The 24675-nt window shown below is 31.6% G+C and overlaps 1 protein-coding gene across 2 annotated transcripts in view; it reads left to right on the top strand.

Annotated features, from left to right (window-relative positions):
- Positions 1 to 24675, top strand: part of ATP7 (copper-transporting ATPase 1) — a 100136-nt gene that overhangs the window by 14073 nt on the left and 61388 nt on the right. For both annotated transcript variants that reach the window (XM_067278758.1, XM_067278759.1), the window contains exons 2-3: positions 18021 to 18086; positions 22729 to 22922. In XM_067278758.1, coding sequence (XP_067134859.1) covers positions 22812 to 22922 — 111 coding nt within the window. In that variant the 5' untranslated portion in view covers positions 18021 to 18086; positions 22729 to 22811. The remainder of the gene's footprint in view (positions 1 to 18020; positions 18087 to 22728; positions 22923 to 24675) is intronic.

The raw sequence follows: 24675 nt of genomic DNA, 5'->3' as shown, positions 1-24675 counted from the left end.
TTCTGTTCGCTGTATGAATAAATAAAAAATAAATAAATAAATGGGGATACTATAGATTACCACCTATAGAATTTCGGGTCTTTGCGTATATACCTGAACTCGGGAGACCGAGACGAGTTCAACGGTATTCTACTTTTGGACCGGAGACGAAAAATAATAAAGTTATCATACTTTATTCCAGCGATCGCGCGATGATAGGGAGTCGCGTCGTTTGCCGTTAAAATTGCCTTTAGTAGACATTTCCCTCTTATTTTTTTACTTTGTTCAAGAACTACCGTGAATCAATAACTAGTGACGTTTAGCACATGGGGGCCTGCCGGCGGCTCCCCTCCGGGAGGTCAGTCGGGAGCACGAACAGTAGGAACGGCCGCCATGTTCGCTGCCATAAGTAACATTAACTGAAATGGCGATCGCGCGATGATCGGAAGTCGCGTCGCTCTCTCCGCGTGTTTAACCCTACTGGAGACGACCGTAGTCCGACGTCATGGTTTGCAGACTTTATCGCAAGATGGCAGCATTAGTAACTATGGTGCCGTCTTCACGAGAGCATTAAAAAAGTATGGTAAGTTAAAAAGTATGATAAATTTTTTATTTTTCGTCTCCGGTCCAAAAATAGGGTACCGTTGAACTCGTCTCGGTCCCCTGAGTTCAAATATATAATCAAAGTCCTGAAATTCCATAGGTGGTAATCTATAGTACACCCAAATAAATAAATAAAATTGAAAGTAAATTTAAGTGCACAAACAAGGAGTAACAAGTGAATTGAAGCCAGAGGCTGTCACGTTACTGTCTGACACATGATTTTGCGACATTTTATGCGATTGCCATTTATATGCGCATGCGTGGCGACTACAATTAATTTAAAAGTTAACATTCATTTGCATTGTTCATCGGGATAAATACAAACAGCATGTGCACATTGCACAGACAGTCTATTATTATAAGAATAAGTTATCGAATTAAAATTTTTAAACATTAATTTAAGTGAAAGCAAATTGTTCAACTTTAGCTTCGCGGGCTACTTACAAAACCTTTGCGGTCGACCGGTCGACCGCGGTCTACGTGTTGGCCATCCCTGTTCTATAGCGATGCTTGAGTATCTTTCATACAGTTCTAGAGATGGATATATCGAGAAATGTATATTGATTTTATCACATATCGGATTATTTATTTGAGTAATTATGTCTGAAGATAAATTCAGTACTTTTCAATCATGGTTGGTTACCTGTTTTCTTTATTTATTTATTCAAATATTTGAGATAATTTTAGAATTTGACATATGCTATCTTAATTTTTTTTTTGTTTAGAGTTATCAAAATGTTAGATATAAACTGATTAAAAACAGAATAAAATGTGGAACAGTTATTGTTATTTAAATTTAATTTATTTTTAATAATAATTGACAATGTACAGTATGTAATTTCATAAGTAGTATTTATTTATTTGGAGAAAATTTTTTCAATTTACAAATCATAAATAAATAGCAGTGTATCTGAAGTGAAGAAATGGATACAAGAACTTGATAATTTATGAATTAATTTGTAGATTTCTATTTGATACAAAGGGTAAAATGTGTAGAACTAACTGAATACAATTTATATGTAATGAATTGTATTTTAGTTAAATAATTTTATTTATCAAAGGTAGCATGGTTTATATTATCTCAGATAATTAAGGTTCTACTGCAGTGGTTCCCAAGCTTTTTTGACTCACATACTCCTTGGGAGGCCATTTTCCTAAGTTTTATTTCACATGTTTGTCAAACAGTGGCACCTTGTTCAATTATACAGCTCTGTACAATTACATGTAAAAAAAAGATTTTTAGTTGAAAATTGTGAGGAAAGACACAGATAAATATAATAAAACTATAATTAAATTTTTATTTAAAACTAAGCGTTGAGTGCTGTGACATCACCAAAAGCCTCAGTGCAGAATCTGAATATTCTTATAGTACATATGCTATTATTAATTATTTTCGAGTACCCCTAAACCGCCAAGTGTGTACCCCTCTGGGGTACGCATTTCCGGTTGGGAATCACTGCTCCTACTGTATTGGGTACCTTAGACAGGCCTTTCTTTGGCACCACTGAAATAAATTTATGCCAATTACAGAATCCAAATTTAAACAATATAGTAGACCCCCCTATAACATGGTAGATACGTTCTGTGTTATATGAATTCCGTGTTGTATGAGTCACTTAGATTTTACAAATACATGAGCTGTTCACAGCCTAGCACTTGTGCAGTTTAGGGCTGTTTGAAAGGTTTTCTTCCATAAAATTCTAAGATTCTAGACTAATTTGACTCAACATTTCCAAATCATGTATAATTTTTTGGGAATAATCCATATAAACTATGTTACAAACAAAAAATTGTAGGAATACTTACCGAGTGCGCACCGCTCGAAGACGCCATTGCCTAAGCTTGTTTTTGTCGCGGAGCGGCTCGTCGAATGGCGGACGTGTTTCCTGATAAGTTATTCTTTCTGCGAAAAATTTGCTGAACTTTGGAGACATCATTAATAGAAATATAATTTTTATGGCCGTTGAATAATAAATGTTTTTTAGTAGGTCCGCTGCTCGTTAAACTCGACAGTTTGTGCAATGTCCACTATTGGTCCAGATTTAACCGATCCTGTCGAAACACGAGTCAGCCATGACAATCTGTCTCATTCTTTTACCATGTTATACGAGCCTCTCTTAGCCTGTTGTACGAATATGGTTGCAATTTTTCTGCCGTGTTATACGAATCTGTCTTATATGAACCTGTGTCATGGGGGGTCTACCGTACCATATTAAGCAGAGTATGGTTTTTCATTGGTGACAGTCAGATGGAAGGGCTATCAAGAGGATGGAAATATAAGTTACTACTAAAAGGGAAATTTGCCAAACTAATGAAAACATTTCTGGTTAAAATCCTCTAGATGTGTTATGAGCATGGAAAGAAAGTGAAAATGCATTATGGTGTCACCTAAAAATCTAACATAGAATTTTGTAGGTTGACTAGTTAAGTGTTGATATCATGATGCTCTTTCCCTCATGAATGCAGTATATTAAATGTTGCTTACTGGATTGAGAAATTTTAAGATGATAATTGCAACTTAAAATTGGATTCTGTAACTTGCCTAAATTTACCTCAGAAAGTCCTGTCTAAGGTACCAAATACAGCAGAATTTGATTATGCAAGCTAATGTGGACTGATGCTACCTACGATAAATAAAAACTCAGATAAAACGGATGGCTACGGCCATATCACAATGTGCTTTCTTTTCCTGCTCATTATGATATTCAAGATGAAGATAGAAAGATTCATTAAAATTGTGACAACACATTGGCAGACAAGACTAATGCTGACAACACACTGACAATAATTTAGTTGAATACACTGTAGATACACAGTTGGGGAGGGGTGACTCGTGCCCATATTCCAATGGTCACCAGCTCCTCAATTGCTTTCTTGGTACAATTGAGATTAAAAGTACTACATTATTTATAAGTACAGTACATTTACAGCAGAACTTATGAATTACTGTATAAGAAAAGTAGTGTTAGCAGTTCCCTTAAAAACTGTCAAAATATAAATCATACAAATTTTTATATTAAATGAAATAATAAAAATTGCTCTCCTGTAAAATTTTACAAAATGCACATAACAATCCTGTGGAACTCAAATAGACACCCACAACTGTTGTAAATAATCAGGCTATCATTTAGAAATGATAATTAAGAATTACAAATGAATTTGACACTAGAGGAAGGCATTAGGCACCATCTCGTATTAAAATTAATAATTACAATATTTAATTAAATAATTTAGATAAACTGGAAGAAAACAATCGAACCCACAACTCCCCCTTACTGTGCAGATGCGTTGCCAGTTATGCTACCCAGACCTCTGGTCCGATCTCCTCTTTCAGTACACATGATATAACCATCGAACCATCGTCTGTTATTATGGTGCCGACTGGGAATGCAATCACGTTCTCATCCAGAAACATCTACTCAAGGCACTCAATCAGCCATCAGATACCCGGCAAAGCAATAGGGTGTGATTGCATTCCCAGTTGGCACCATAATAACTGATGATAGTTATATATTAAACTTATATATACTAGAAGAGGAGATCATATCAGAGGTCTGGATAGCATAACTGGCAATGCGTCTGCGTGGTAAGTGGGAGTTGAGGGTTCGAGTCCTGCTTCAGGCCGATTTTTTTTTTTTTTTTTTTTCTTTTCTTTCAGTTTAATCTAAATTATTTACTTAAATATTGTAATTATTAATTTTAATACGATATGGCACCTAATGCCTTCCTCTAGTGTCAAATTCATTTGTAATTCTTGATTATTATTTCCAAATTATAGCTTGACTATTTATGGCAGTTGTGGGTGTCTATTTGCTATGCATCGGGTTTCGGTTGGTGTTTATATTTGGAACCCAAATGCTGATACATTAAAATGTGATTACCATGGTCAAAAGTAGCATAGCTTTAGTTTGCCAAAACTAAAACTAAAATGATGTGTATAAAACAACAAACTAAAAATCAAGAATGTGACTGAGGCTAGGTTCATACATGCATGGAGTTGCTGGTGCCAGTGACTCTTGGCAGTAAAAGTCCAGTAAAAAATACTTTCATATGTAAATATGTAGCAATTAGGGATTGCAATCCAGCAGTGTTTTCAATCCAGCTGGATTTTTGCTGGACCAACATCATTCCAGCTGGATCCAGCGCGGATGTATTTTTGGTGCAATAAAGTGCTATCTATCTATTTATCCAGCAATTTATGGTTTTTTTAAAGAAATAAAACATTTTTATTTAAATTCTTAAGAAACTTTTATTATTTAGACTGGTCACTATAAATCAGTAAAACTTCTTACACATTTAGGTAGTAAACTTAACTTTGGTTCGGTTTAACACTTGAGATAGAGATAATTAACTATAAATGTTTAGTTAGATTATAATTATAATGCAATCTTTAAGTTAAATAATAGCAAAGGTAATTCTACTAATTAATTTATATTAATATATTATAATAATGTAAGGACAAATAATCAGTGGCTATCACTCTTATAAGTTTTCTTATATAGGCTCTACATGTAAGTCTGTAGTTATTTATAACTAATTAAATTATTCATGTTAGTAAAGTAGTGAGTAAGTAATTAGTAGTTAGTTATTATTATCACAATCAAGAATCACATACATTCATATCATCATATATCTAAGATACTGATAATCATTCATTTAATTAATTATTTAACTAACTAGGTAGTCACAGTTTCTCACTAATTTTCACAATAAAATTGCCTAGCCTAGCCCACTAACCACTTATAGAATAAAAGTTAAAAACTCTTACTTAATAGAATTAGAGTAGAAATTTTAAAATATTAGTCTTGTCTCGAATAAAGTATTTTAAAGGAATAAATACAATTAAATCAGTCACTTCTGTTATTTTTTTGACTTTTCTGGAAGTAGGATCTCAAGAAACAAATGGTATTGATGGTGTTGTTTCCCAACCTACTTCTTAATGAACTGCATATATATCCCGCTGTGGAGAAGGCCCTTTCTGCCTTTACGTTAGTTGGTTTCAGGCAGCGCCGTAACTAGCCTTTTATGCGCCTGGTGCGAGCATCTGTAACTACGCACCAAAACTATGACCCAAAACTTGGTCCAGGTAATTTATGCGTCTCCAGGGTCTACACCCTGTGCCTGGGCACCGCTGGCACCGCCCTAGTTACGGCACTGGTTTCAGGGTCATCAAACAATCATAAATCGTTCCATCACGTGATTCATTGACGTCACAACCGACCGTAAATTAGAATTATGCACCAGGACTAGGAGAGGAGTTACTTATTTTATTTAGCGCAAAGACACTTTATTTAGCGAGAGCGCAAAGTCAACTGGCAATTAGATCAGCAGAGGCAAAAGGGCGGGAGGTGCGGTGTAGAAAGGGGGTGTAGCACTTGTCGCACCGAATGGCAACGTCACTTTCGCTGCCGAGCGATAGCGCACGTAGCAAAGCGGCAATGCGACAACGTAGACTTTTGCGGCATTATTTAGAAAGTTAATCGAGTATTTGCGGATCCGCAGCGCTGGATCCCTCACCAGGTGTTGGATCCAGCAGGCCGAAGAATGCGCTGGATCCAGCTGGATTGCTGGATGAGGGATCTAGCAATTGCAATCCCTAGTAGCAATGTATCAATTGCATTATTGCATGCAAAGATGTAAAATGTTGGAAATATTCTAACTTTTGGCACATCAGTGATGAGACACATGTGCCAGTAAAAATTGCACTTGTGCACTTGAACTGTTATGCCAGTTGTCTGTGCATGTGAAGATATTGCTTCTAAAAGTTGTGTTTATATTATTAATTATTATTACCAGGTATGTATTGTTACTATATAAGAGAATACAGTATGACTGATAATCAAACACAATTTTTTTTAGGATAAAAAAATAAACAGAAAGTGATCTCTAGGAAAAATTATAAGTATTAAAGCATACGAAAAACATCTTATGTTTATGAGATGTTATGTTTAATGTTTATAAAAGATGAGAAAGGCATGAGAACACATGTAAATACATGTAGTCTTTATAGTCCTTTACTTGGCAGTCTGACATGTCAAGTAATCTGACAGGAAATTTGACTGCACATTAATCTGACACTCTGCAGGAAATTTTTGTTTCCATTTGTCGACGTATGCAACAGAGATAGGCTGATGTACATGTGTACTATCAGTCATTAGTTGTTTGTTACATGTGAGTTCAGCAAAGCCATCATAATCATGATTAATAGAATAAACTAATCTGTGAGTCAAGTGTCTTTTACTGTACAGTATGTATAGTACAAAATCTAGTAATCTGACATATATCAGACTGGCAGATATCAGTCTGATATATGTCTGATTACAGAGACTCTACTTTATATTAGAAATTTGACATGTAGTAAAACAGCTCATGACATATTTTGTAATTGAAGTAACAAAGTATAAATGTTCTGATATGCTAACACTTAAAAAATTAAACTGGCAAAGAAAATTTAACAGTTGTTTGTAAGCAGTATGGCACGAAAGTTTGTGTTGAGAAAATTTGTGCCCGAAACCAATGTGTAAATGTGATCTAAATCAATATTAGTCGAAAGCCAATGATAATGAGCTGTTAGAATGAATTAGATCATACACATTGCATAAACTATGTAATGATTATGGATTTCAAATTACAAAAGCAGCATTTTAATAAAATAAACAGAAGGCTGATAATAAGCATTAAAAATAGACGAAAATATTTTTTCCAACTTATTCCTTGCCTCATCAAATTAAACTTCTTTATCTAATTTAAGTAGTAGTGAAATAAATTGGCAAAAATAATTTTTATATGTTTTATACTTTCTAAGAACCAAGTGCCAGATGTAAAAATAGGCAACAAATGTTTTAATAAAATGAAATAAAGGCTGAATTTGTTACACCTTTACTGGATGATAAAAACTTGTTTTTCAAAATATTAGGTCAAGAATCAAGCAATTCATCATGAAATAATAATAATATAAATGAATTAGATTCTTTGAAATTAAAATATAATTGTGAAGTAAATTCCCAAAATAATTTATTTAACAAAAAATATTTTAAAATGCCAAAATTCTCAAACAGAATTAATGAAAATAAACTTTAAGAAAAATTATCAGCTTGATAGCTGGTGACTTTTCTTGAAAACAATGAAGACATATCATTGTTATTCGATGAAAACGAAGTTGGAACAAATTTGGAACAAGATAAGAAAAACAAAAATCATGCTAATTCAGAAAACAGAGATAAAGTTACTTCAAATTCTTTGAATTTGTCTCTTTGAGTTCATCTCAATGGTAACAAATAATATTTTCAACAATGTTTCTGAAGGAAATGCTTCAAATAAAAATACAGAAAATAATCAAGCCAATGATAACAGCCCAAAGACATTACTTAATGAAAGAACATTGTGGATATTGGAAGAAGGAAACCCTTTGAATAGCATTTCAAGCAGATAATCACCTTCCATTATAATAGAAGAGAGAGCAGATTACTTGTCAGCAACAGTGCCAAAATTTATGCAATGATAATGCTGAGGAAATGAAGATTCTAAATCTCTAATCTTTACCTGTATAAGGGAGCACCGAGCGGATATCCGGCATGGGTGGCTCACTACTGCCCTTGCTACATATGCGTCCAATTCAGATGTTGAGGCACAATTTGATAAAGCTGCAGTCGTCGTCAACACACCCCACCGGGACCATCTTAAGTGACTAGAAACCGTAGCCATATATAAAGCCGGCCAGGTAGCCACACGTGTTAACCGAAAGGAGGAGCCGAGTCTGTCGCCGGCTTATTAGATACTGACCTGTAGCTACCTCCACCAGCACACGACCGTGCATGTCAGGCGAGACTGACTTCGTCGAAATGACATTTGATCCTGTTGAATTTCATATGCTCTGTTCAGAGACATTTCTAAGCTAGTTGACCCGAGGAAGAACTGTGAGATAGTTCGAAAACATTTGTCACCCGCTGTATATCTTATATGCATTATGCGCCGGTAACAGGTTTAAGGAAGTGTGGATTTTACTCTGGTGCTGAAGTTAGAGTGAATTCTTTAATCTTTATTCATCAATTTGAAAACAGATGCATTAATATCCATAGAAGATTAGAGAATATGCTACAATGTTTACTATGTCAGAATCAAAAATATTGTTTATGCTGTTTAACTTTTTGTTTCTCTTTTGTACTTTTTATAGTATAAAACTTTTATTTTACAAAAGAAGTTTTTATACTACAGAGACTTCTAAACAGTTTTCTTATACTTGGGGAGATTAGAGCCTCTATAAAAGGTTGTCTGCTAGTGTCGTGTTTTGGAAGTCAATGTGGAGAAGACCAAAATCTTCTTTGTACTTAGATTTCTAGTACTTTTTGTACATTTTTAATGTTAATTACTGTATTTATTCTAATAAACTGCACTGTGTCTATCACTTTTTTCATCTTTTAGCTCTACCGTTTGTTAGAGTAAGCTTCTGTAATTCAAAACTATTTATTATGTAATTGTCTGTTATATATGAAACCAATGAACTAATTACAGTACTGTACTGAATCATTTATTATTCATTTATGTAAGTTGCATTGAAGATATAATATTAAAAATAACAAAATGCCTGACCTGAATGGAATTTTTTGTATTTTTTACAATAGAGCAATATAAGAGGCTCTATAGAAAATGTTTTTTGTCTTATTTTGTGTTAGTAAGTCACATTTATGTTTTCTGGCCAGAACTGGTACTACACTGGCCAAAACTGGTACATCTACCCTATGTTAATAATTTTTCAGAAGATTTATGTGAGAATTCCAATTTGTGAATCTAAATTATTGATATTTAGAGTTTTAATGAAGAAATAATGTAATGACCAATAATTTTGTCAATGTAAAAGTTATAAATTGATCTTAGTAAATTAATTTCTTATAGCTAAATACATTTTAAATTAAATTAGCATATCGTTTTAATATGACCCAATTGATAACAGATTCTACCTCAATCTTATCATAGCAGCCATTTGTTAATATAAAGAAATTAAAACTTTTTAGAAAGATTATTTGTTATACAGTAAGACCAGGGATTCGACGGCCGGATGGCCGAGCGGTAAAGGTGGCAGCCTACCGCTCTGGGGGACCCGGGATCGAATCCGAACGGGTCGAATAATCCCCAGGAATTTTTCGGGGGGTGGTCCGTTCGGATATGTCGGGCCCCGTCCCTCACCACCCGGTCGCCCCATTGTGGGCCTGGCCGAACCCATAATGGGCCTTCTAAAAGAGGCCCTCTTAGTGCCCACAGGGCGGAAAGAGTTAAAAAAAAAAAAAAAAAAAAAAAAGACCAGGGATGGCAAACCTTTTTGAGTCCACATGCCATATTGTAAGCATACTTAGCTTTAAAGATGTTAATACATGCTAATATATTAGACTTCGAATAATGATATTTAAAAAAATTAAACGAATACGCTTTAATTCGAATAAATGTAAAAAATATGATTGAAAAAAGATGATCAGGTGATAAACAGAAAGGATGATTAAAAAAGACAGAAATCATATGATACATTATGTGCCAAATGATTTCTCTTACTTGCCACAGGTTTGCCACTCCTGCAGTAGACCCCTCTATAACACGGTAGATACGTTCCGTGTTGTACGAGTCACTTAAATACATGAGCCAGTCACAGCCTGGCACTTGTGCAGTTTAGGGGCTACGGCTGTTTGAAAGGTTTTCTTCCCTAAAATTAATCGATTCTAGACTAATTTGACTCAACATTTCCAAATCGTGTATAATTTTTTGGGAATAATCCATATAAACTATGCTATAAACAAAAAATTGTAGGATTACTTACCGAGTGTGAACCGTTCGACGCCATTGCTTAAGCTTGTTTTCGTCATGGAGCGGCTTGTCGAACGGCAGGCACGTGTTTCCCGATAAGTTATTTTTCTGCGAAAAATTTGCCGAACTTTGGAGACATCATTAATAAAAATATAATTTTTATGGCCGTTGAATAAGAATGTCTTTTAGTAGGTGCGCTGCTCGTTTAAACTCGACAGTTTGTGCAATGTCCGCTATTGGTCCAGATTCGACAAATCCTGCCGCGACACGAGTCGGCGATGACGTTTTACCGTGTTACACGAGTCTCTTTTAGCATGTCATACGAACACGACCGTAATTTTTTTGCTGTGTTATATGAACCTGTGTTATAGGGGGGTCTACTGTAATTGATACAGTTTTGTAGCTTTTTTTATAATTGTTGTTGCCAGACAGAATCCTAGTTGTGTTTTTGCAACTAGGATTCTGTCTGGCAACAACAAAGACTAAAATTTGAAATCAGTTTGAATTCTTAAATTGATAATGTGTCTGTAGAGAATCCAGTCTGCATTCATGGATTCTCTCCTGCTGGTTTGTTGTAGTGAATTGAAACAGTCAAATATTTTCTATTTCCACCACTTCTCCTCTCTTCACTCACTCTCTACTGTCCTCCCACCTCTACTCTTACTCTCCTTCTTCTACACTTGTCCCTCGCTCTGATTTTCCCCACTTTTTCTCCCCTTTTTTTATGGCTTTTTTCTCCCTTTTTTCAACCATTTGTCTACCCTTGTTTATTAGTTTTACAATTGCTTGTAAACGACTAGACCACAGTTGCAGTCAGAGGGGAGAGTAGGTCTAATATCACTACAGTGTCTGAATGATATTTGTGGAGCTGTTCTGTAAATTTTATAATTTTAAAAATTTATCTTAGTTCCATTAAATTAGCTTGAAATTTTGTAATAAAAATCTTAGTTAATAATCTAACACCTTTATCCATTCATGTTTTCCATTGTTATTAAATCTACACTTGATATGTTAAAGTTTATATGCTATATTGGAACTCAGTTAAGCATATTTTAATTCAAGATCATACATTACTTAATTAACTATATATATTTATTTTATTTTACATTGAATTTTGGAAATGCCACCAGGCAGTTGAATTCCACCTCCCAGTTCATAACAAGCTCAAAAGAAGTTTAAAAAATACATAAAGACAATGAAAAAACATGTACAAAGGAATAACACAATACATAAAACGTATATATAATGGTGAAATACAAATAAAAAAAACATACAGATAATATACATTTATTAAAAAAAATAAAAATTTTACATTAAAAAAACATATATTCGGCAGTATGCTAAATAAAAAGCATAATTGTAACAAACAAAATATGTGGAAATAAAAGAAAAAGTAGTAAAATTATTAAAAAGAATAATAATAATAATTAAGAAGTAAAAAGTAAAAAAAAAAAATATTTAAGAATTATGCGAGAAATGTCGACATGGAAGTTTATATACGATCTCAATCAGTAGTTTCAGTTGGACATTTAGACTCTGCATATTTTAATTCATTTTATTTTTATATTACTTCAAATTTTTACATAATAATTGCCTATTTGCTCAGCCTTTTCTTAATTTTTTTTTTAAACTTAGATATTCTATCTGGAAAATTTTATATTACATCACAGAAATGGATAGTTATTAAAGCATGTAATTATTGAGCATTTAATTAAACCTAGATTTACAAAAATTAACTTTAACCCAATTTTCTAGATCAACTAATGAGCAGTGCAGTTCTAAGTATATAAATAGCACTTACTTATAAGTAAAATAAATTCAACTAAAATCTTTTTTGTAATAGTTTAGATTAAACTTAATCTTTTAAATCTTAACCTGAAAAGTACTAGTGAATCTGACCCTTCCAGGACAAATCTTAATATCAAGTTAGTGATTACGATACTTTCAGAAGATTTTCTGATTTTTGTAAAGGCATTTATTATAAGATAGTTAATAGTTTGTAATGACAAAATCTTGTACTGTGACAATCTTTTAGTATAATTATCTTTACATATTTTTTCTTTGTTACTTCATACACTTTCTATAAATCACCCATGTAACGCATGAGATGTGAAGCATGAGATTTTTGTATTTTACTAAATAAAATAAAATATTTTGTTTGTTACAATGTCAGTATTGTTAACTTGGCAGCAAGCATGAAGCATATCTTATTGAGGGGAGATAGATAGTGTTGAATTATATTCCAGTGCCCTATCCATATATATAATCGAGACGAGTTGATAATAATAATAATAATCAGGGCAGAGCCCAAACGGTTAGAAGTTGAAAGTTGAAATTTGGTACACAGTTAGGGTACGTCACGAGGACGCACACTAAGAAGGGATTTTTCGAAATTCCTCTCCATGGGGGAGAGGGACAGGATTAAGGTTTAACACTTTCATCAACAATGGAAGTGTCAACAATGGAAATATCAACAATGGAAGTGTTAAGAGAAAGCGACGTGCAAGATGCAGGTGCAGTTTTTCATTTTTGCGGGAAATCGAACATATTTTTAGACCCATCTAAAAATTCTCTAATTAGTCTGGAAACGGGGGTCCCAATTTTTGCATTCTGTGAAAAAGGGTAAGGTTGACTACAATGTAATAATTTTAATTTTCTCTAAAACGGTTAGGAGTTGAAAGTTGAAATTCGGTACACAGGGTACCAAATTTAAGTACCAAAGTGTTAAGTAACGATGGAAGTGTTAAACAACAATGGAGAACGAGAGAAAGTGACGTGCAAGATTTACGGGCGCTGGAGGAAAAAAAAAAGAAAAAGAGTAATATGTTAGAATATATTCGAATTTTCAAATTTAAACAGATTAGTTTGGTTTTTCTCAACTTTTCTTCTTTAGAACATTCGATGAAAATTGAACAATATAATCAGAACACGTCGTGAAAATCGAATCAATCTTAGAACATTCCATTTTTAAATTTGACCTTTCTTTAAAAATATTTACTTTGTTGATGAAATTACTTTTGTTTTTGTGACTATAATGTAATAATTTTAATCTTCGCTATCGTTACTTTTGCCCGAGCAATGCCGGGCCTACCTACTAGTTTCTAATAAAACAAGTTCAATTCATAAAATATGAATATTTTTATAAATAAATAACGACTAACCTGTTACAAAGCTATACATCCACAAGAGCCAAATTATCAGGCTAGAGTTGGCTATAATAAATAAATAATTAATAAGACAATTTGGCACTAGAGCTTGGCATTAGGCGCCATCTCTTACTAAACTTAATAATTATAATTAAATTAAATAAATAATTTTAATAATTTGGAACTGGAGGAAAAGAAATCGGCCCGAAGCGGGACTCGAACCCGCAACTTCTGCTATCCGTGCAGACACGTTACCAGTTACAAATTATTTATTTAATTTAATTATAATTATTAAGTTTAGTAAGAAATGGCGCCTAACGCCAAGCTCTAGTGCCAAATTGTCTTATTAATTATTTATTTATTATAGCCAACTCTAGCCCGATAATTCGGCTCTTGTGGATTTATGAATATTTTTGATTATTTATTATTTTATTTTGTCTACTTAAAATAGAAAAACTGTACTTCCGTTCTTGAAGTCATTTTTACTGTTTATATTACATGATGATGAATTAATAACAAGTTTCTAACTTTTTATGTAAATAAACAATTCGTAAAATTGGATGAAGCTTAAATAAATGTGCTAATGCCACAAATCCAGCAGCAAAACAAAAACTGACAAAACTACATGTGCAACAGCATACACAGTTTTGTTTATTTTTGTTTTGAATTAAATACAAATACAAATACAGTACATCATCTGTTACATATGAGTTTGCAGGTATTAATATAGTATGTCTCCAAATACTATATTAATACTACTATTGCATCCAATAACATAAATCCTTTTTTATTTAAAAATTTTGTCTCAATTATAATCTCTATCTGAATTTACTAGGTTAAAACCTGATGATGACTGTAAGATGATTGAAAATGTTTGTCTATTAGTATTTACACTACTAGATTTTTTGTTTTAGTGTATTCATCTAATTTTTTTATTTTTGATAAAGCAAAACATATTGCATTCTAGTTTAAATCTTTTAATATGAGGCATGTTTTTAAAGTAAGTACCGTTTTGAAATATAAAAAAAACAAGCAAACATTTTTAACAAAATTTTTATTTATGTGAAAGCCCATATTTTACACTACTTTTCTACATAATTCCCATTAATATTGAGACACTTATTGTATCGTGGGATCGGCTTTTGTATTCCATCCTCAAAGAATGTTGCCGCCTGATGAGACAACCACTGCAGAACGGTCGTTTTGACTTCGTCGTGATTGTTATGGTGCTGCCCTGCCAGATGCTTCTTCAAATGCAGAAACAAATGATAGTCACTTGGCGCTAGGTCGGGACTGTATGGAGGGTGGTCTAATTGTTCCCAGCCAAATGATGGGATTAGGTCTTCAGTTTGATTTGCCGTATGTGGACGAGCATTATCGTGGAGCAAAACGACACCCTTGCTCGGTAAGCTCCGCCTTTTGTTTTGTACTGCACGGCGCAGTTATTTAAAGTCTCACAGTATGCAGCTGAATTGATTGTTTCACCATGAGGCAAAAAATCAACAAGCAACACTCTGTATATGTCCCAAAACATCGTGCACATGATTTTCTGAGCAGAAATTGTTTGCTTGAACTTGACTTTCCTTGGAGATGATGAACGTCGCCATTCCACGGATTGTTGCTTTGATTCCAGTGTAACGTAGGCTACCCACGTTTCATCGCCTGTAACAATACGGCTTAAAAAATCATCTCCCTCGTCACTATAGCGCTCAAGAAAAGTCAATGCACTGGCCAAACGTTTGGTTTTGTGCTTCTCCGTCAACATTTTCGGCACCCAACGGGAACACAACTTCCGATAATTTAATCGTCCGGTCACAATTTCATAGAGAACACTTCTTGAAACCGCAGGAAACTCTTTAGATAAAGATGAAATCGTGAATCGTCTGTTCTCTTTCACTCTATAATCCACTTTTTCAATCAAAACGTCGATAACGACCGAAGGTCACCCACTTCGTTCCTCATTGTGAATGTTTGTGCGGCCATTACTAAAGGCCCTAACCCATTTTCGTACCATTCCATCACTCATAACGCTTTCACCATTTGGCGAAGAATTTCAGCGCTTTCGAGCCTTTAGCATCGAGAAAACGAATAACGGCACTCACTTCGCAGTCGGCGGGATTCTCAACGAGCGGCGGCATTTCAATAACGCACAAACAACAGTAAACACAGTCGACCGGCTCCGTAATGGCGTTTGTGGCTTCCCAACAGACATAGGTACACAACGCGCATGCACTAAGTGCCGACTGCAGCGCTCCAGCGGCGTTATATTAAAACGGTACTTACTTTAAAAACACGCCTCATATATTTAAAATAACATTATGTTTCAGATCAGGTATAATTGGGCTAATGTTATGTGACTAAAATTTGTTTTATTAATAAAATATCTAAAAACTGATTCCAGCAGATACTTATAAGAATAATGAATGGATAAATGTTACCTGTGCGAGTTTTGTTACATACAACTTTGTTTTCGGGTTATTTTAATTTCCAAAAGATATTTTTGTATATTCATTGTTATGATGCTTTTGTTTTTGTTGGAATGTTAGAAGATAAATGAAGAAACAAATCAGTTATAGTAAGATACTCAAAATCAGAAGAATTTAGAATATAAAGTACAAGAAGAATAAATTCCAACTTCCAAAGGATTATTTGCTTTACTGAGCTTATTTTAAACAAATGAAAATAGGAACTAGTTTGTTCTTATATTTGATCTGAAACCGATATGTGATAATTGCAACAGAAATATTTTTCTGACGGAATAAACTTGATATATATTTTTTTAGCATTCCTTAAAAATATCTACATATTGTTGGCTTATAAAATGTTTAGGATAATGATGTTTTATTGGAGCTTTTTGAAATATTTTTTCAATAAAGTAGAATTATTAAATAGAATTATTTATGATTTCTTGTTTGTTTGGAGTTTAAAATTGTGAATTTATAAAATACTGGTAGAAGGAGAGAGAATTTTATTTGAATCTGATAGTTCTGAGTAAAATGAGAATTCAATAGCAATAGAAGTACTCCTTAGGTATCGTCGTTTGGAATTCTATCTCTGTTGAAATGAAATACAAGTAGATATCAATGAAATTTTTATGTTACTTGATACTTTTGACTATTCTTATATAAAAAAATTAATATTAAAAGGAAAATTTTATTTGTTAGAATAAAATTTGTTTAGATTGCTTAGATTTATAATACTATTAATATAATAATCAAAGTGAAAATTATTGTAAATTTCTACTATGAAACATAGGACTATTCATATTTGTAAAAATCAGTAAGAAATTTTATTTACAAGTGCATGTTAAAATTGAAATTATTTATGGAAAGAATATAAATATTTTAAGTAAATTTTGATTAGATTATGACGATTAAATATTTCCTAAGGAAATAGTAAACATATTATCTTGTGTATAAGCAAATATGTAGGAAAAAATATTTAAAGATAGCTTGTAAAACTAAATTGGTGTTAGAGTTACAAATAATTCGCACGGAAAGAGACACGGTGTACGTAACACGTCCGTGCATTACTTTGAGAAATATTTCTTAATTAATGCTCGGCTTACTCTATTCCAAAGCCGATACCATTTGTAAAAGTTCTAACGGGATATATTTTAGTTAGTTGTAAGGTCTGTTTTGATTTAAAAGACTCCGTAATAAGTAGAATAAATCCAAAAATAAGGGCTCGAAAGGTTTCGAGAGTCAAACGATATGCATCCGTGCACGATCGACTCGTAATCTTTAGAGTATTCATTTTTGGGTTTGGTCTGTTCTAGCTATTGTCCGTTCCAAAGTTTACACAGAAATATAAAGTACCAGTAGTTTTAGAAAGAGAACAGATACAAAGAACTGCAGATGATTAAAGTTGTATGATTAGAATAAAATAACTACAAAATATACAAATAGTATATTTAGTGATTACAATAATTTATTTTTATATAATATAAATAATAATTTGTTGTTCAGATTTGCCATGTTATACATTTAAATAATTTAATATTTACATTATTATATATACAAAATAAAGTCCTAGATAGAACTGCGTTACTGCTAATTTTAAGTCGAAAAATTCGTTTTGTTCGTGTTATCTCTAATAATTTGATAAAGTATAGAAAATTAAATGACAAGATATTTATATATATGATATATAAAAGATATGTAGATAGATATGATATAGCTATTAGTTTTTATTGATTTGTAAGAGAATATCAACGTGTGAAACTTCGTTATCTTCAAAATAACAATTTAATATTAGTCTATCTAGAATAAAGCCTTCAATAACATTAAATTCCTGCAAAATTTGATACATTTAAATTATTTAATTTTGGTTTTAAATTTATTTCTTTATAAATTTCATTCATGTTATGGAAGTATTTAAGAATTTCATTTAATTAAATATTTCTATTTATATTTTAAGTGTATCTAGAGCTTTTGGTTCTGGTTTGCTCATAAAACTTTAAATTTTTTCTATACTTAATGTCTTCAATTTTTCTTTCAGGTTAACAAACACCATGCAATGGTATTTTGTGATTTTTTTATACAAAACATAAATTTTTGGAACAAAGTAAGTAGTTTTTCATTAAATTGAGTTTATTTACATCATTTTAAATAGGTTTAATTATTCAAAATAAATCTAAACTTTATAATTATATATTTAAAATGTGGAATCTAGTGATAATTTATAATTCTGTAGAAAGGAATGTTTAAAAATTCAGATAGCATTTCCAATATTATTAAAAATGTTTTTAAAATTTAATTATTTATCTTTGATATCTTTTCTAATATATTTTTATTTAAAACTTTGTTAGTTGCTCTTTCATGTTTTATAAAAGTTTTTAAAGTAGTTTGATGCTTTTCATTTTCATTTAGCATATAAATTTATGAACTAGACTGGTGATTCTCAGTTATTGATCTGCAAACCACTTAAACCATGTCACACCTGTAAATGCAGGGTGTCCGAAAAGTTACTATGCAGTGAGAATTTGTAATTGCATTAAAGTTATATGTACAGTATTGCATATGAAACCTGTAAGTTTTATGCAATACCATATGGTCAACTGATACTGAATGGACAACTTAGATGTATAACTTTAATTCCTTTACAAATTTCTCTAATTTGTTAATGCCATTACAAAATTAAATTTCGTTAACATAACTCTCATAATGATAGACAAAATATTTTGACATTATCTTTTTGGTAACTTAATGTAAGAGATATGCAATGTGTAAAAATGTTCTTTTCTTTGACTAAATGGCATAAAGTTGCATTTTGGAGAAATGACTAAGTTAGTCTGCAAACCATGTAGTGCATGTCTAAGAATGAAACTTTGAGAACCCACTGAACTATATTTACCATTATAAATTTATTCTTTATTTTATCTGTTGATGTATTGTTGTTAATTTTTGATCACAAATGCAAACAGTGTAATCTTATTTTTATTCTTCACTGGATATTAAAGTATTTTATCGATAATTTATATGAAAAAGTTACATTGACCTCAATCACTGACATGAAGTGTTTAAACACACAAACAAACCAAATATCCAACACAGAAAACTTAGAATTTAATGTAAAACAAACATTTTCAGCTGTTATACATTAGGAGAAACCCTAAGTGTATCCTTTACTTAGAAACACCAAAGACCCTCATAACAAATGTAATCTACCAGGAGTTTATTTTATACCTGTATTGGACAACAGGATCAGCAAAGAAATGAAGTGCATTGGTACAAGAACACCTGACATCAATTTAAAAAAGGTAAAAAATACCTTGCTTTCATGATACACACAAAAAATATTTTACAGATTTTAAAACTTTGCATAATTATAAAAACCTAATAACTACCTACTTACTAAAACCTAATAAATACTTAATACATTCAACGCCACAATTCAAATACATTAATCCATCATTGCCCTAGGTCCATGCTGCATCAAACCCTTTAATTATTTTAAAATACTGTTAAAAAAAATTATTGTAAATTGCAATACAGACATGAAATTATCACAAAGTGATATGAAATGTTGGGATTGAACCTCCAAACACTGTAAGGCTAGATTACTTATTATATTTTAATATAAAATTACTTTTATGCAGTTATATTATAACATTGTTAAACAATGAAGTAGAGTAAATAGCACAAATTAAAAAAGAAACATTAAATAATTAATATTATTAATACAAAAAATTTTTATTTAATACATATCAAATATCAGGTTAGTAAACTATTTATCTGATATTTGGTGTGTTTTATTTTAAAAATGTGTAGCCATAAACATACTGGTGATATGAGTAAAAGCGGAACAGAGCAAAAGACATAAGAATGAAAGAGAATTCTGATTAAAGATTAAAGACCATGTTTGACAAAAAGAATTATAAACTGAAGAATTTGTGAGAAATCAATTGCTTGCTTTGTTATAGATCTATTTCTCAAAAACATTTTTTTGTACTATTTGAACAATTGTTAGATTATTCGTCTATTTCTTTTATCTTGGTTGCTTGTTGTTCTCTATTATATGTATTTTCTTAGCACAATGTTGCCATTGAAAACATATCACACAGGAAACACTTTCGGTGGAAAAAGGTTGGTATATTGGTGTGAACGGACACCAATAAACCAACCTTTTTCCACCAAAAGTGTTTCCTGTGTGATATGTTTTCAATGGCAACTTTGTGCTAAGAAAATACTATTTCTTTTAATTTTACCTTTAATTTATTATTTTATTTATTTATTAGAATAAGAAGTAAGTTACTTTATTCAAAAAAATATATGCAAGGTTTCAGTTTGTCTAGTTCACATCAGGTTTGAGCAGCCACTTATCTGACAACTTGTGACATTCGCCTTCCACTAAGGTGCGTTGATTTATCATAAAGATTCTATTAAAGAGTTACAGGGCTCAGTTTTTCAGTTTGAGTTAAATATTGATTTAATCAGTAACATGTGAATGTGATTGAGTTACATGAAAGTTGTACACTGTATTTGTGCATATGATTTTCTGCAAGAGAGAGAGAGAGAGAACATTGCATTCAATTTCACTTGAAATTATGGCAAAAAATTTGCTAAGACAAAAAAATTCTTGGTTCTGAAAGTTTGGTTGTTATTGAGAGGGTTTCTTGATTTATGTTATCATCATATTCCATTTCTGTCTGCTCCTTTTTTTCCCTGATCACTGTGAACTTTTTGAAAGATGATTCTGACTCTCTTCATCTTTTCTTCTCTTCTTTTTCTTGCTGTTATTGCTATTCTTGTCTTACTTCTTTGAATCCCTCTTAAATTAAATTTTTTACTGTTCTCCCAATGTTTCTTCTCCTCACTTCCATCCTCTATTTCAACTTCACTATCTTTTTTCTGGGCTTGTCAGTTGGAGTTGTTTTTGTGGATTAACTTTCTCCTTGGGGTCGATAAAATTTGTTTCTTGTATTTTTTGTTCTGAATTTGAAAGGAAGACTTAATTACACAGTAACGTTATTGCATGAGACAATTGCCACAACATGCAGAAAGGCTTCCATAGACAGGAAACTAGACTTACATTTGTCTGCAACTTTATTTTTATGAATAAAAGATTTAAATTAATAATATTTAATAAATCTAACAGCCAGGACAATAATGAAATATGAAAATATTCACAACTCAAAGCTACAGTAAATGTCTTTATATCTTGTTCTTTTTAAATACCTTGGGAACTAAACATTTTTACGTATCGAGGTGGACGAGCAGCCTCAAATAAAAGGTCGACTCTGCCGTAAAGACCGTCGTGTTCCCGAGGTGTTAAAAAAGGAACGTCTTGTCCTTTTTTAACGCATTTACCATAGCTTCAAATTGTGAATATTTTTATACTTTAATATTTTATAATTAAATATCTGAATCCTCACATATATCATTGAATGGTGATTCTAAATGATTAAATTTGTATCTGTATTTGATAATGAACAAATAAATATGACTTTTTCTAGACTTATAGTCAGTCATTGCTAATACTGATAATTTTAAAGAATGTTCCAATGATGAAATTCAATAAAATATCATTAGTTAGATAAGGTGATTGATGCAAGTATGATTTGAACAGCTTTTTAGTATGTAACATTGATTTAAAATACCTAGGAGAATGTATAATTTAAATTTCCTAGAAGATATTCTAATTTAATTTGTACAGAAAAATGTATAAATTTCAGGATTATGGATGTTTACTAATTTAGTTAGCCTTTTGTGATGATAACTGCTGATTTTAATTAGATACTTTTCCTGGATTCTTTTTAAATTAAAGGAAAATTTTGTAATATTTTGGTATATGTATTTAGGCATAGATACTCATTTATCATTATTTTTTGATAATTCCATTAATATACTGATGTCCAAAATTAAAGCAACAAACACAAAACTGTGTAAAATCAATACTGCAAAATATGAGTAGCCAAAACTCATCGTATGTAAATCAGCAAACGTGCAAGTGTCGTGCAAATGAGACACGAGCAGTGCCCCCATGCAACAAAACGTAATGCGTCATATAGATGGCAAAATCATTTCTGACAAATAATTGTCTGTTAGGACTGCTAACAGTGAGGAAGTGTTCCTGATATAACAGTAGCTTATCAAGCATGCTTTGTAGAAGGCACGGGATGATTCATCTCTGTGTTTGGTGTTCGTCTCTGCATTTTTGCAACGAAACTTTAATTTTGGATATGCGTAGTTATTAAAATCACCGAACATGCTTTCATATTTTACTAAAAATAGATATTTGGTGATTTTATATTATTCCGCGGAAATTTTACGACCAATTACAAATTGTTAAAACGTTACTAAATATTTTCTTTATTTAAAAATTATTTTTATTACATAAAATCTATTTATTTTGACATTGTTTTAAAATATTAATTAATACTTTAATTACTTTTATTTATTATTATTGTCTAATTTGTGTAGCATAACAAAAAAATAAGTCGAAAATTTAAAATAATGGCTGTTTTATTCGGCGAAGCAATAAAATCAATTCATTTATCACTAGGTAACATTGCTCAACAATTCAAAATGACTAAGCACATTCACATAGAAGATTGTTAATATAATTATTTTATTATTTTAGAACAAATTATTTTAACATCAATCAACATTTTAAACAATGTAATTGATTAACAGTAGTTAGCTTAATATAGAACAACTTTTATATTGTGCAGAGCTCATTTAAAAGATATGATTGTTATTTATAGCTAGTTATCTTCGGGAAGTGAAGTATCGACAATAAGAAGCAGGAAGAGGCGAGGATTTTCTTTTTTAAAACAATCTCTTCGACATGTCTTCGTTAAACGAAGTCTCAATTTCTGTCGAGGGAATGACTTGTCATTCCTGTGTAAATACAATAGAAGAAAATCTGTCTTCTAAACTAGGAGTGAAGAAAGTCAAGGTAGAAAAAATTTGTTTTTTAATAATAATTATATTAATGGCATTCCTGAAAATACGAGTTAAGAAATTAAATATTAAAATTAATTAATTATTAAAAATTGTAAAAGATCCATTATCTAATATGATACCATTTGTAACATTTTGCATTAAAATTATTTATTTTAATTGAAATTACTCTGTAGTTAAATATGTAAAACTTCCAGTAATTTTCGTTCATTCTCGTCGATTTAAATCTTACGATGTTTTATCGACGTGATTACGATAAACAGAATTATCTAAAAGTAATTATAATATTGATTAATTAGTAATAAATGAAATAATAACTAAATAAAACTTATTGCAGTTATTGATATTTTACTTGGAAGTATGTGAGTTAACAAACTATAGTCTGATATATTCAAATAACCAAGAATCTAAATTAATTAGATAATTAAACTTTGTAAGTTGGCCTAAAGGCAGTCTAAATGCTTAACTTTAGGTTCCAGTTGACTACTTCCTGTTCTCCAAATTAAAATTTGCTTTGAAAAGAGATACAGTAGAGCATCGATTATCCGACTCAATTGGGGACTGGGATTGGTCGGATAACTGAAAAAATGGATAACCGAAAAGTATGAAAAAATACATTATTAGTATAGTATATTAGTATATCCCATGTAATTAGTATATTAGTATATCGCTATTAACTTATTTCGCGTTGGATTTTCATCAGTGTTAAGCCTAACAAATTTTTTTAAAATAATGATCGTCGCAATTGTATCGTTAAAAATCATTTATTTATTTTACACAAAATAAATACAAAAATAAAGCAAAAATAGAAAATCAAGCCTGGGCCGTGTTCAGTAACGCAGAACACCTAAGTTAGAATTCCGAGTGGCTTAGTGGACGGAGCTAAGAATAGATAAAGAAAGCTAATGGTGGCAGGAATCAAGCAGTAGTTAGAAACGAGTTCAACATCGCAGCATAAGTAGACTTAGAAAGAATTCTGCGTTACCGAACACGGCCTCGGTTTAAATACCGGCCTCCCTTTCGTGGTCGAGCCACTGTTTCCAGCCAAAACACGCAAAAATTTAACAAAAATAATATTAAAGTAGCCAAGACGTAGCCAAATATCGTAGCGCCGCGTCACTAGCGGACGTTCCAATTTGCCGACTAGAACGCGGTCGGTCGACCGACGCGACGGTCGATCGGGGGTCGGATAATCGATGCTCTACTGTAATTTCAATCAATTTTTGGAAATCCAAATGGCTGTATGGAAGGAACTAAGCAGTATTTCAAAAATATCCTTTCACGAGGGTCTACATAAATTACTAGGAGTATGCAGAAATTTGTGTAGTTTACAGAGAAGTGTATTTTAAAAGATTTGATACTAAACTGAATCGTTCTATCAAAAACTTTTTATAAATTCAGTCCACAGACTTACTTGTTAGTAGACGCACCTTGTACGTTCGTAAAGTTTTATAATTAGTTTATAACTTACGAATCAATCTATTCTGTTTTAATTATAAGTAATTTTATATAAGTAAATTTATATTTTATACCTTTATAATTTTTTATCTTTACATATTAAATCTTTGAAGACAAAATTACTTATTTGGTAGAACTTAAGTAGTTAATAATGTATGAATGAGAAAAATATCTTTTCATTAATTCATTTAAAAACAGAAATGTATTTTAAAATAGTTCCAATTATATTCAATTTTATTTTATAGAGTTTAGAGTATAACGTAACATAAAGACGTAAAAATACTTTTATC

Source organism: Centruroides vittatus, unplaced genomic scaffold (assembly GCF_030686945.1).
Source record: "Centruroides vittatus isolate TY-2023 unplaced genomic scaffold, ASM3068694v2 contig_817, whole genome shotgun sequence".
Taxonomy (NCBI): domain Eukaryota; kingdom Metazoa; phylum Arthropoda; class Arachnida; order Scorpiones; family Buthidae; genus Centruroides; species Centruroides vittatus.
The sequence above is the reverse complement of the archived record's forward strand: the minus strand, read 5'-3'. Positions and strand labels throughout refer to the sequence as shown.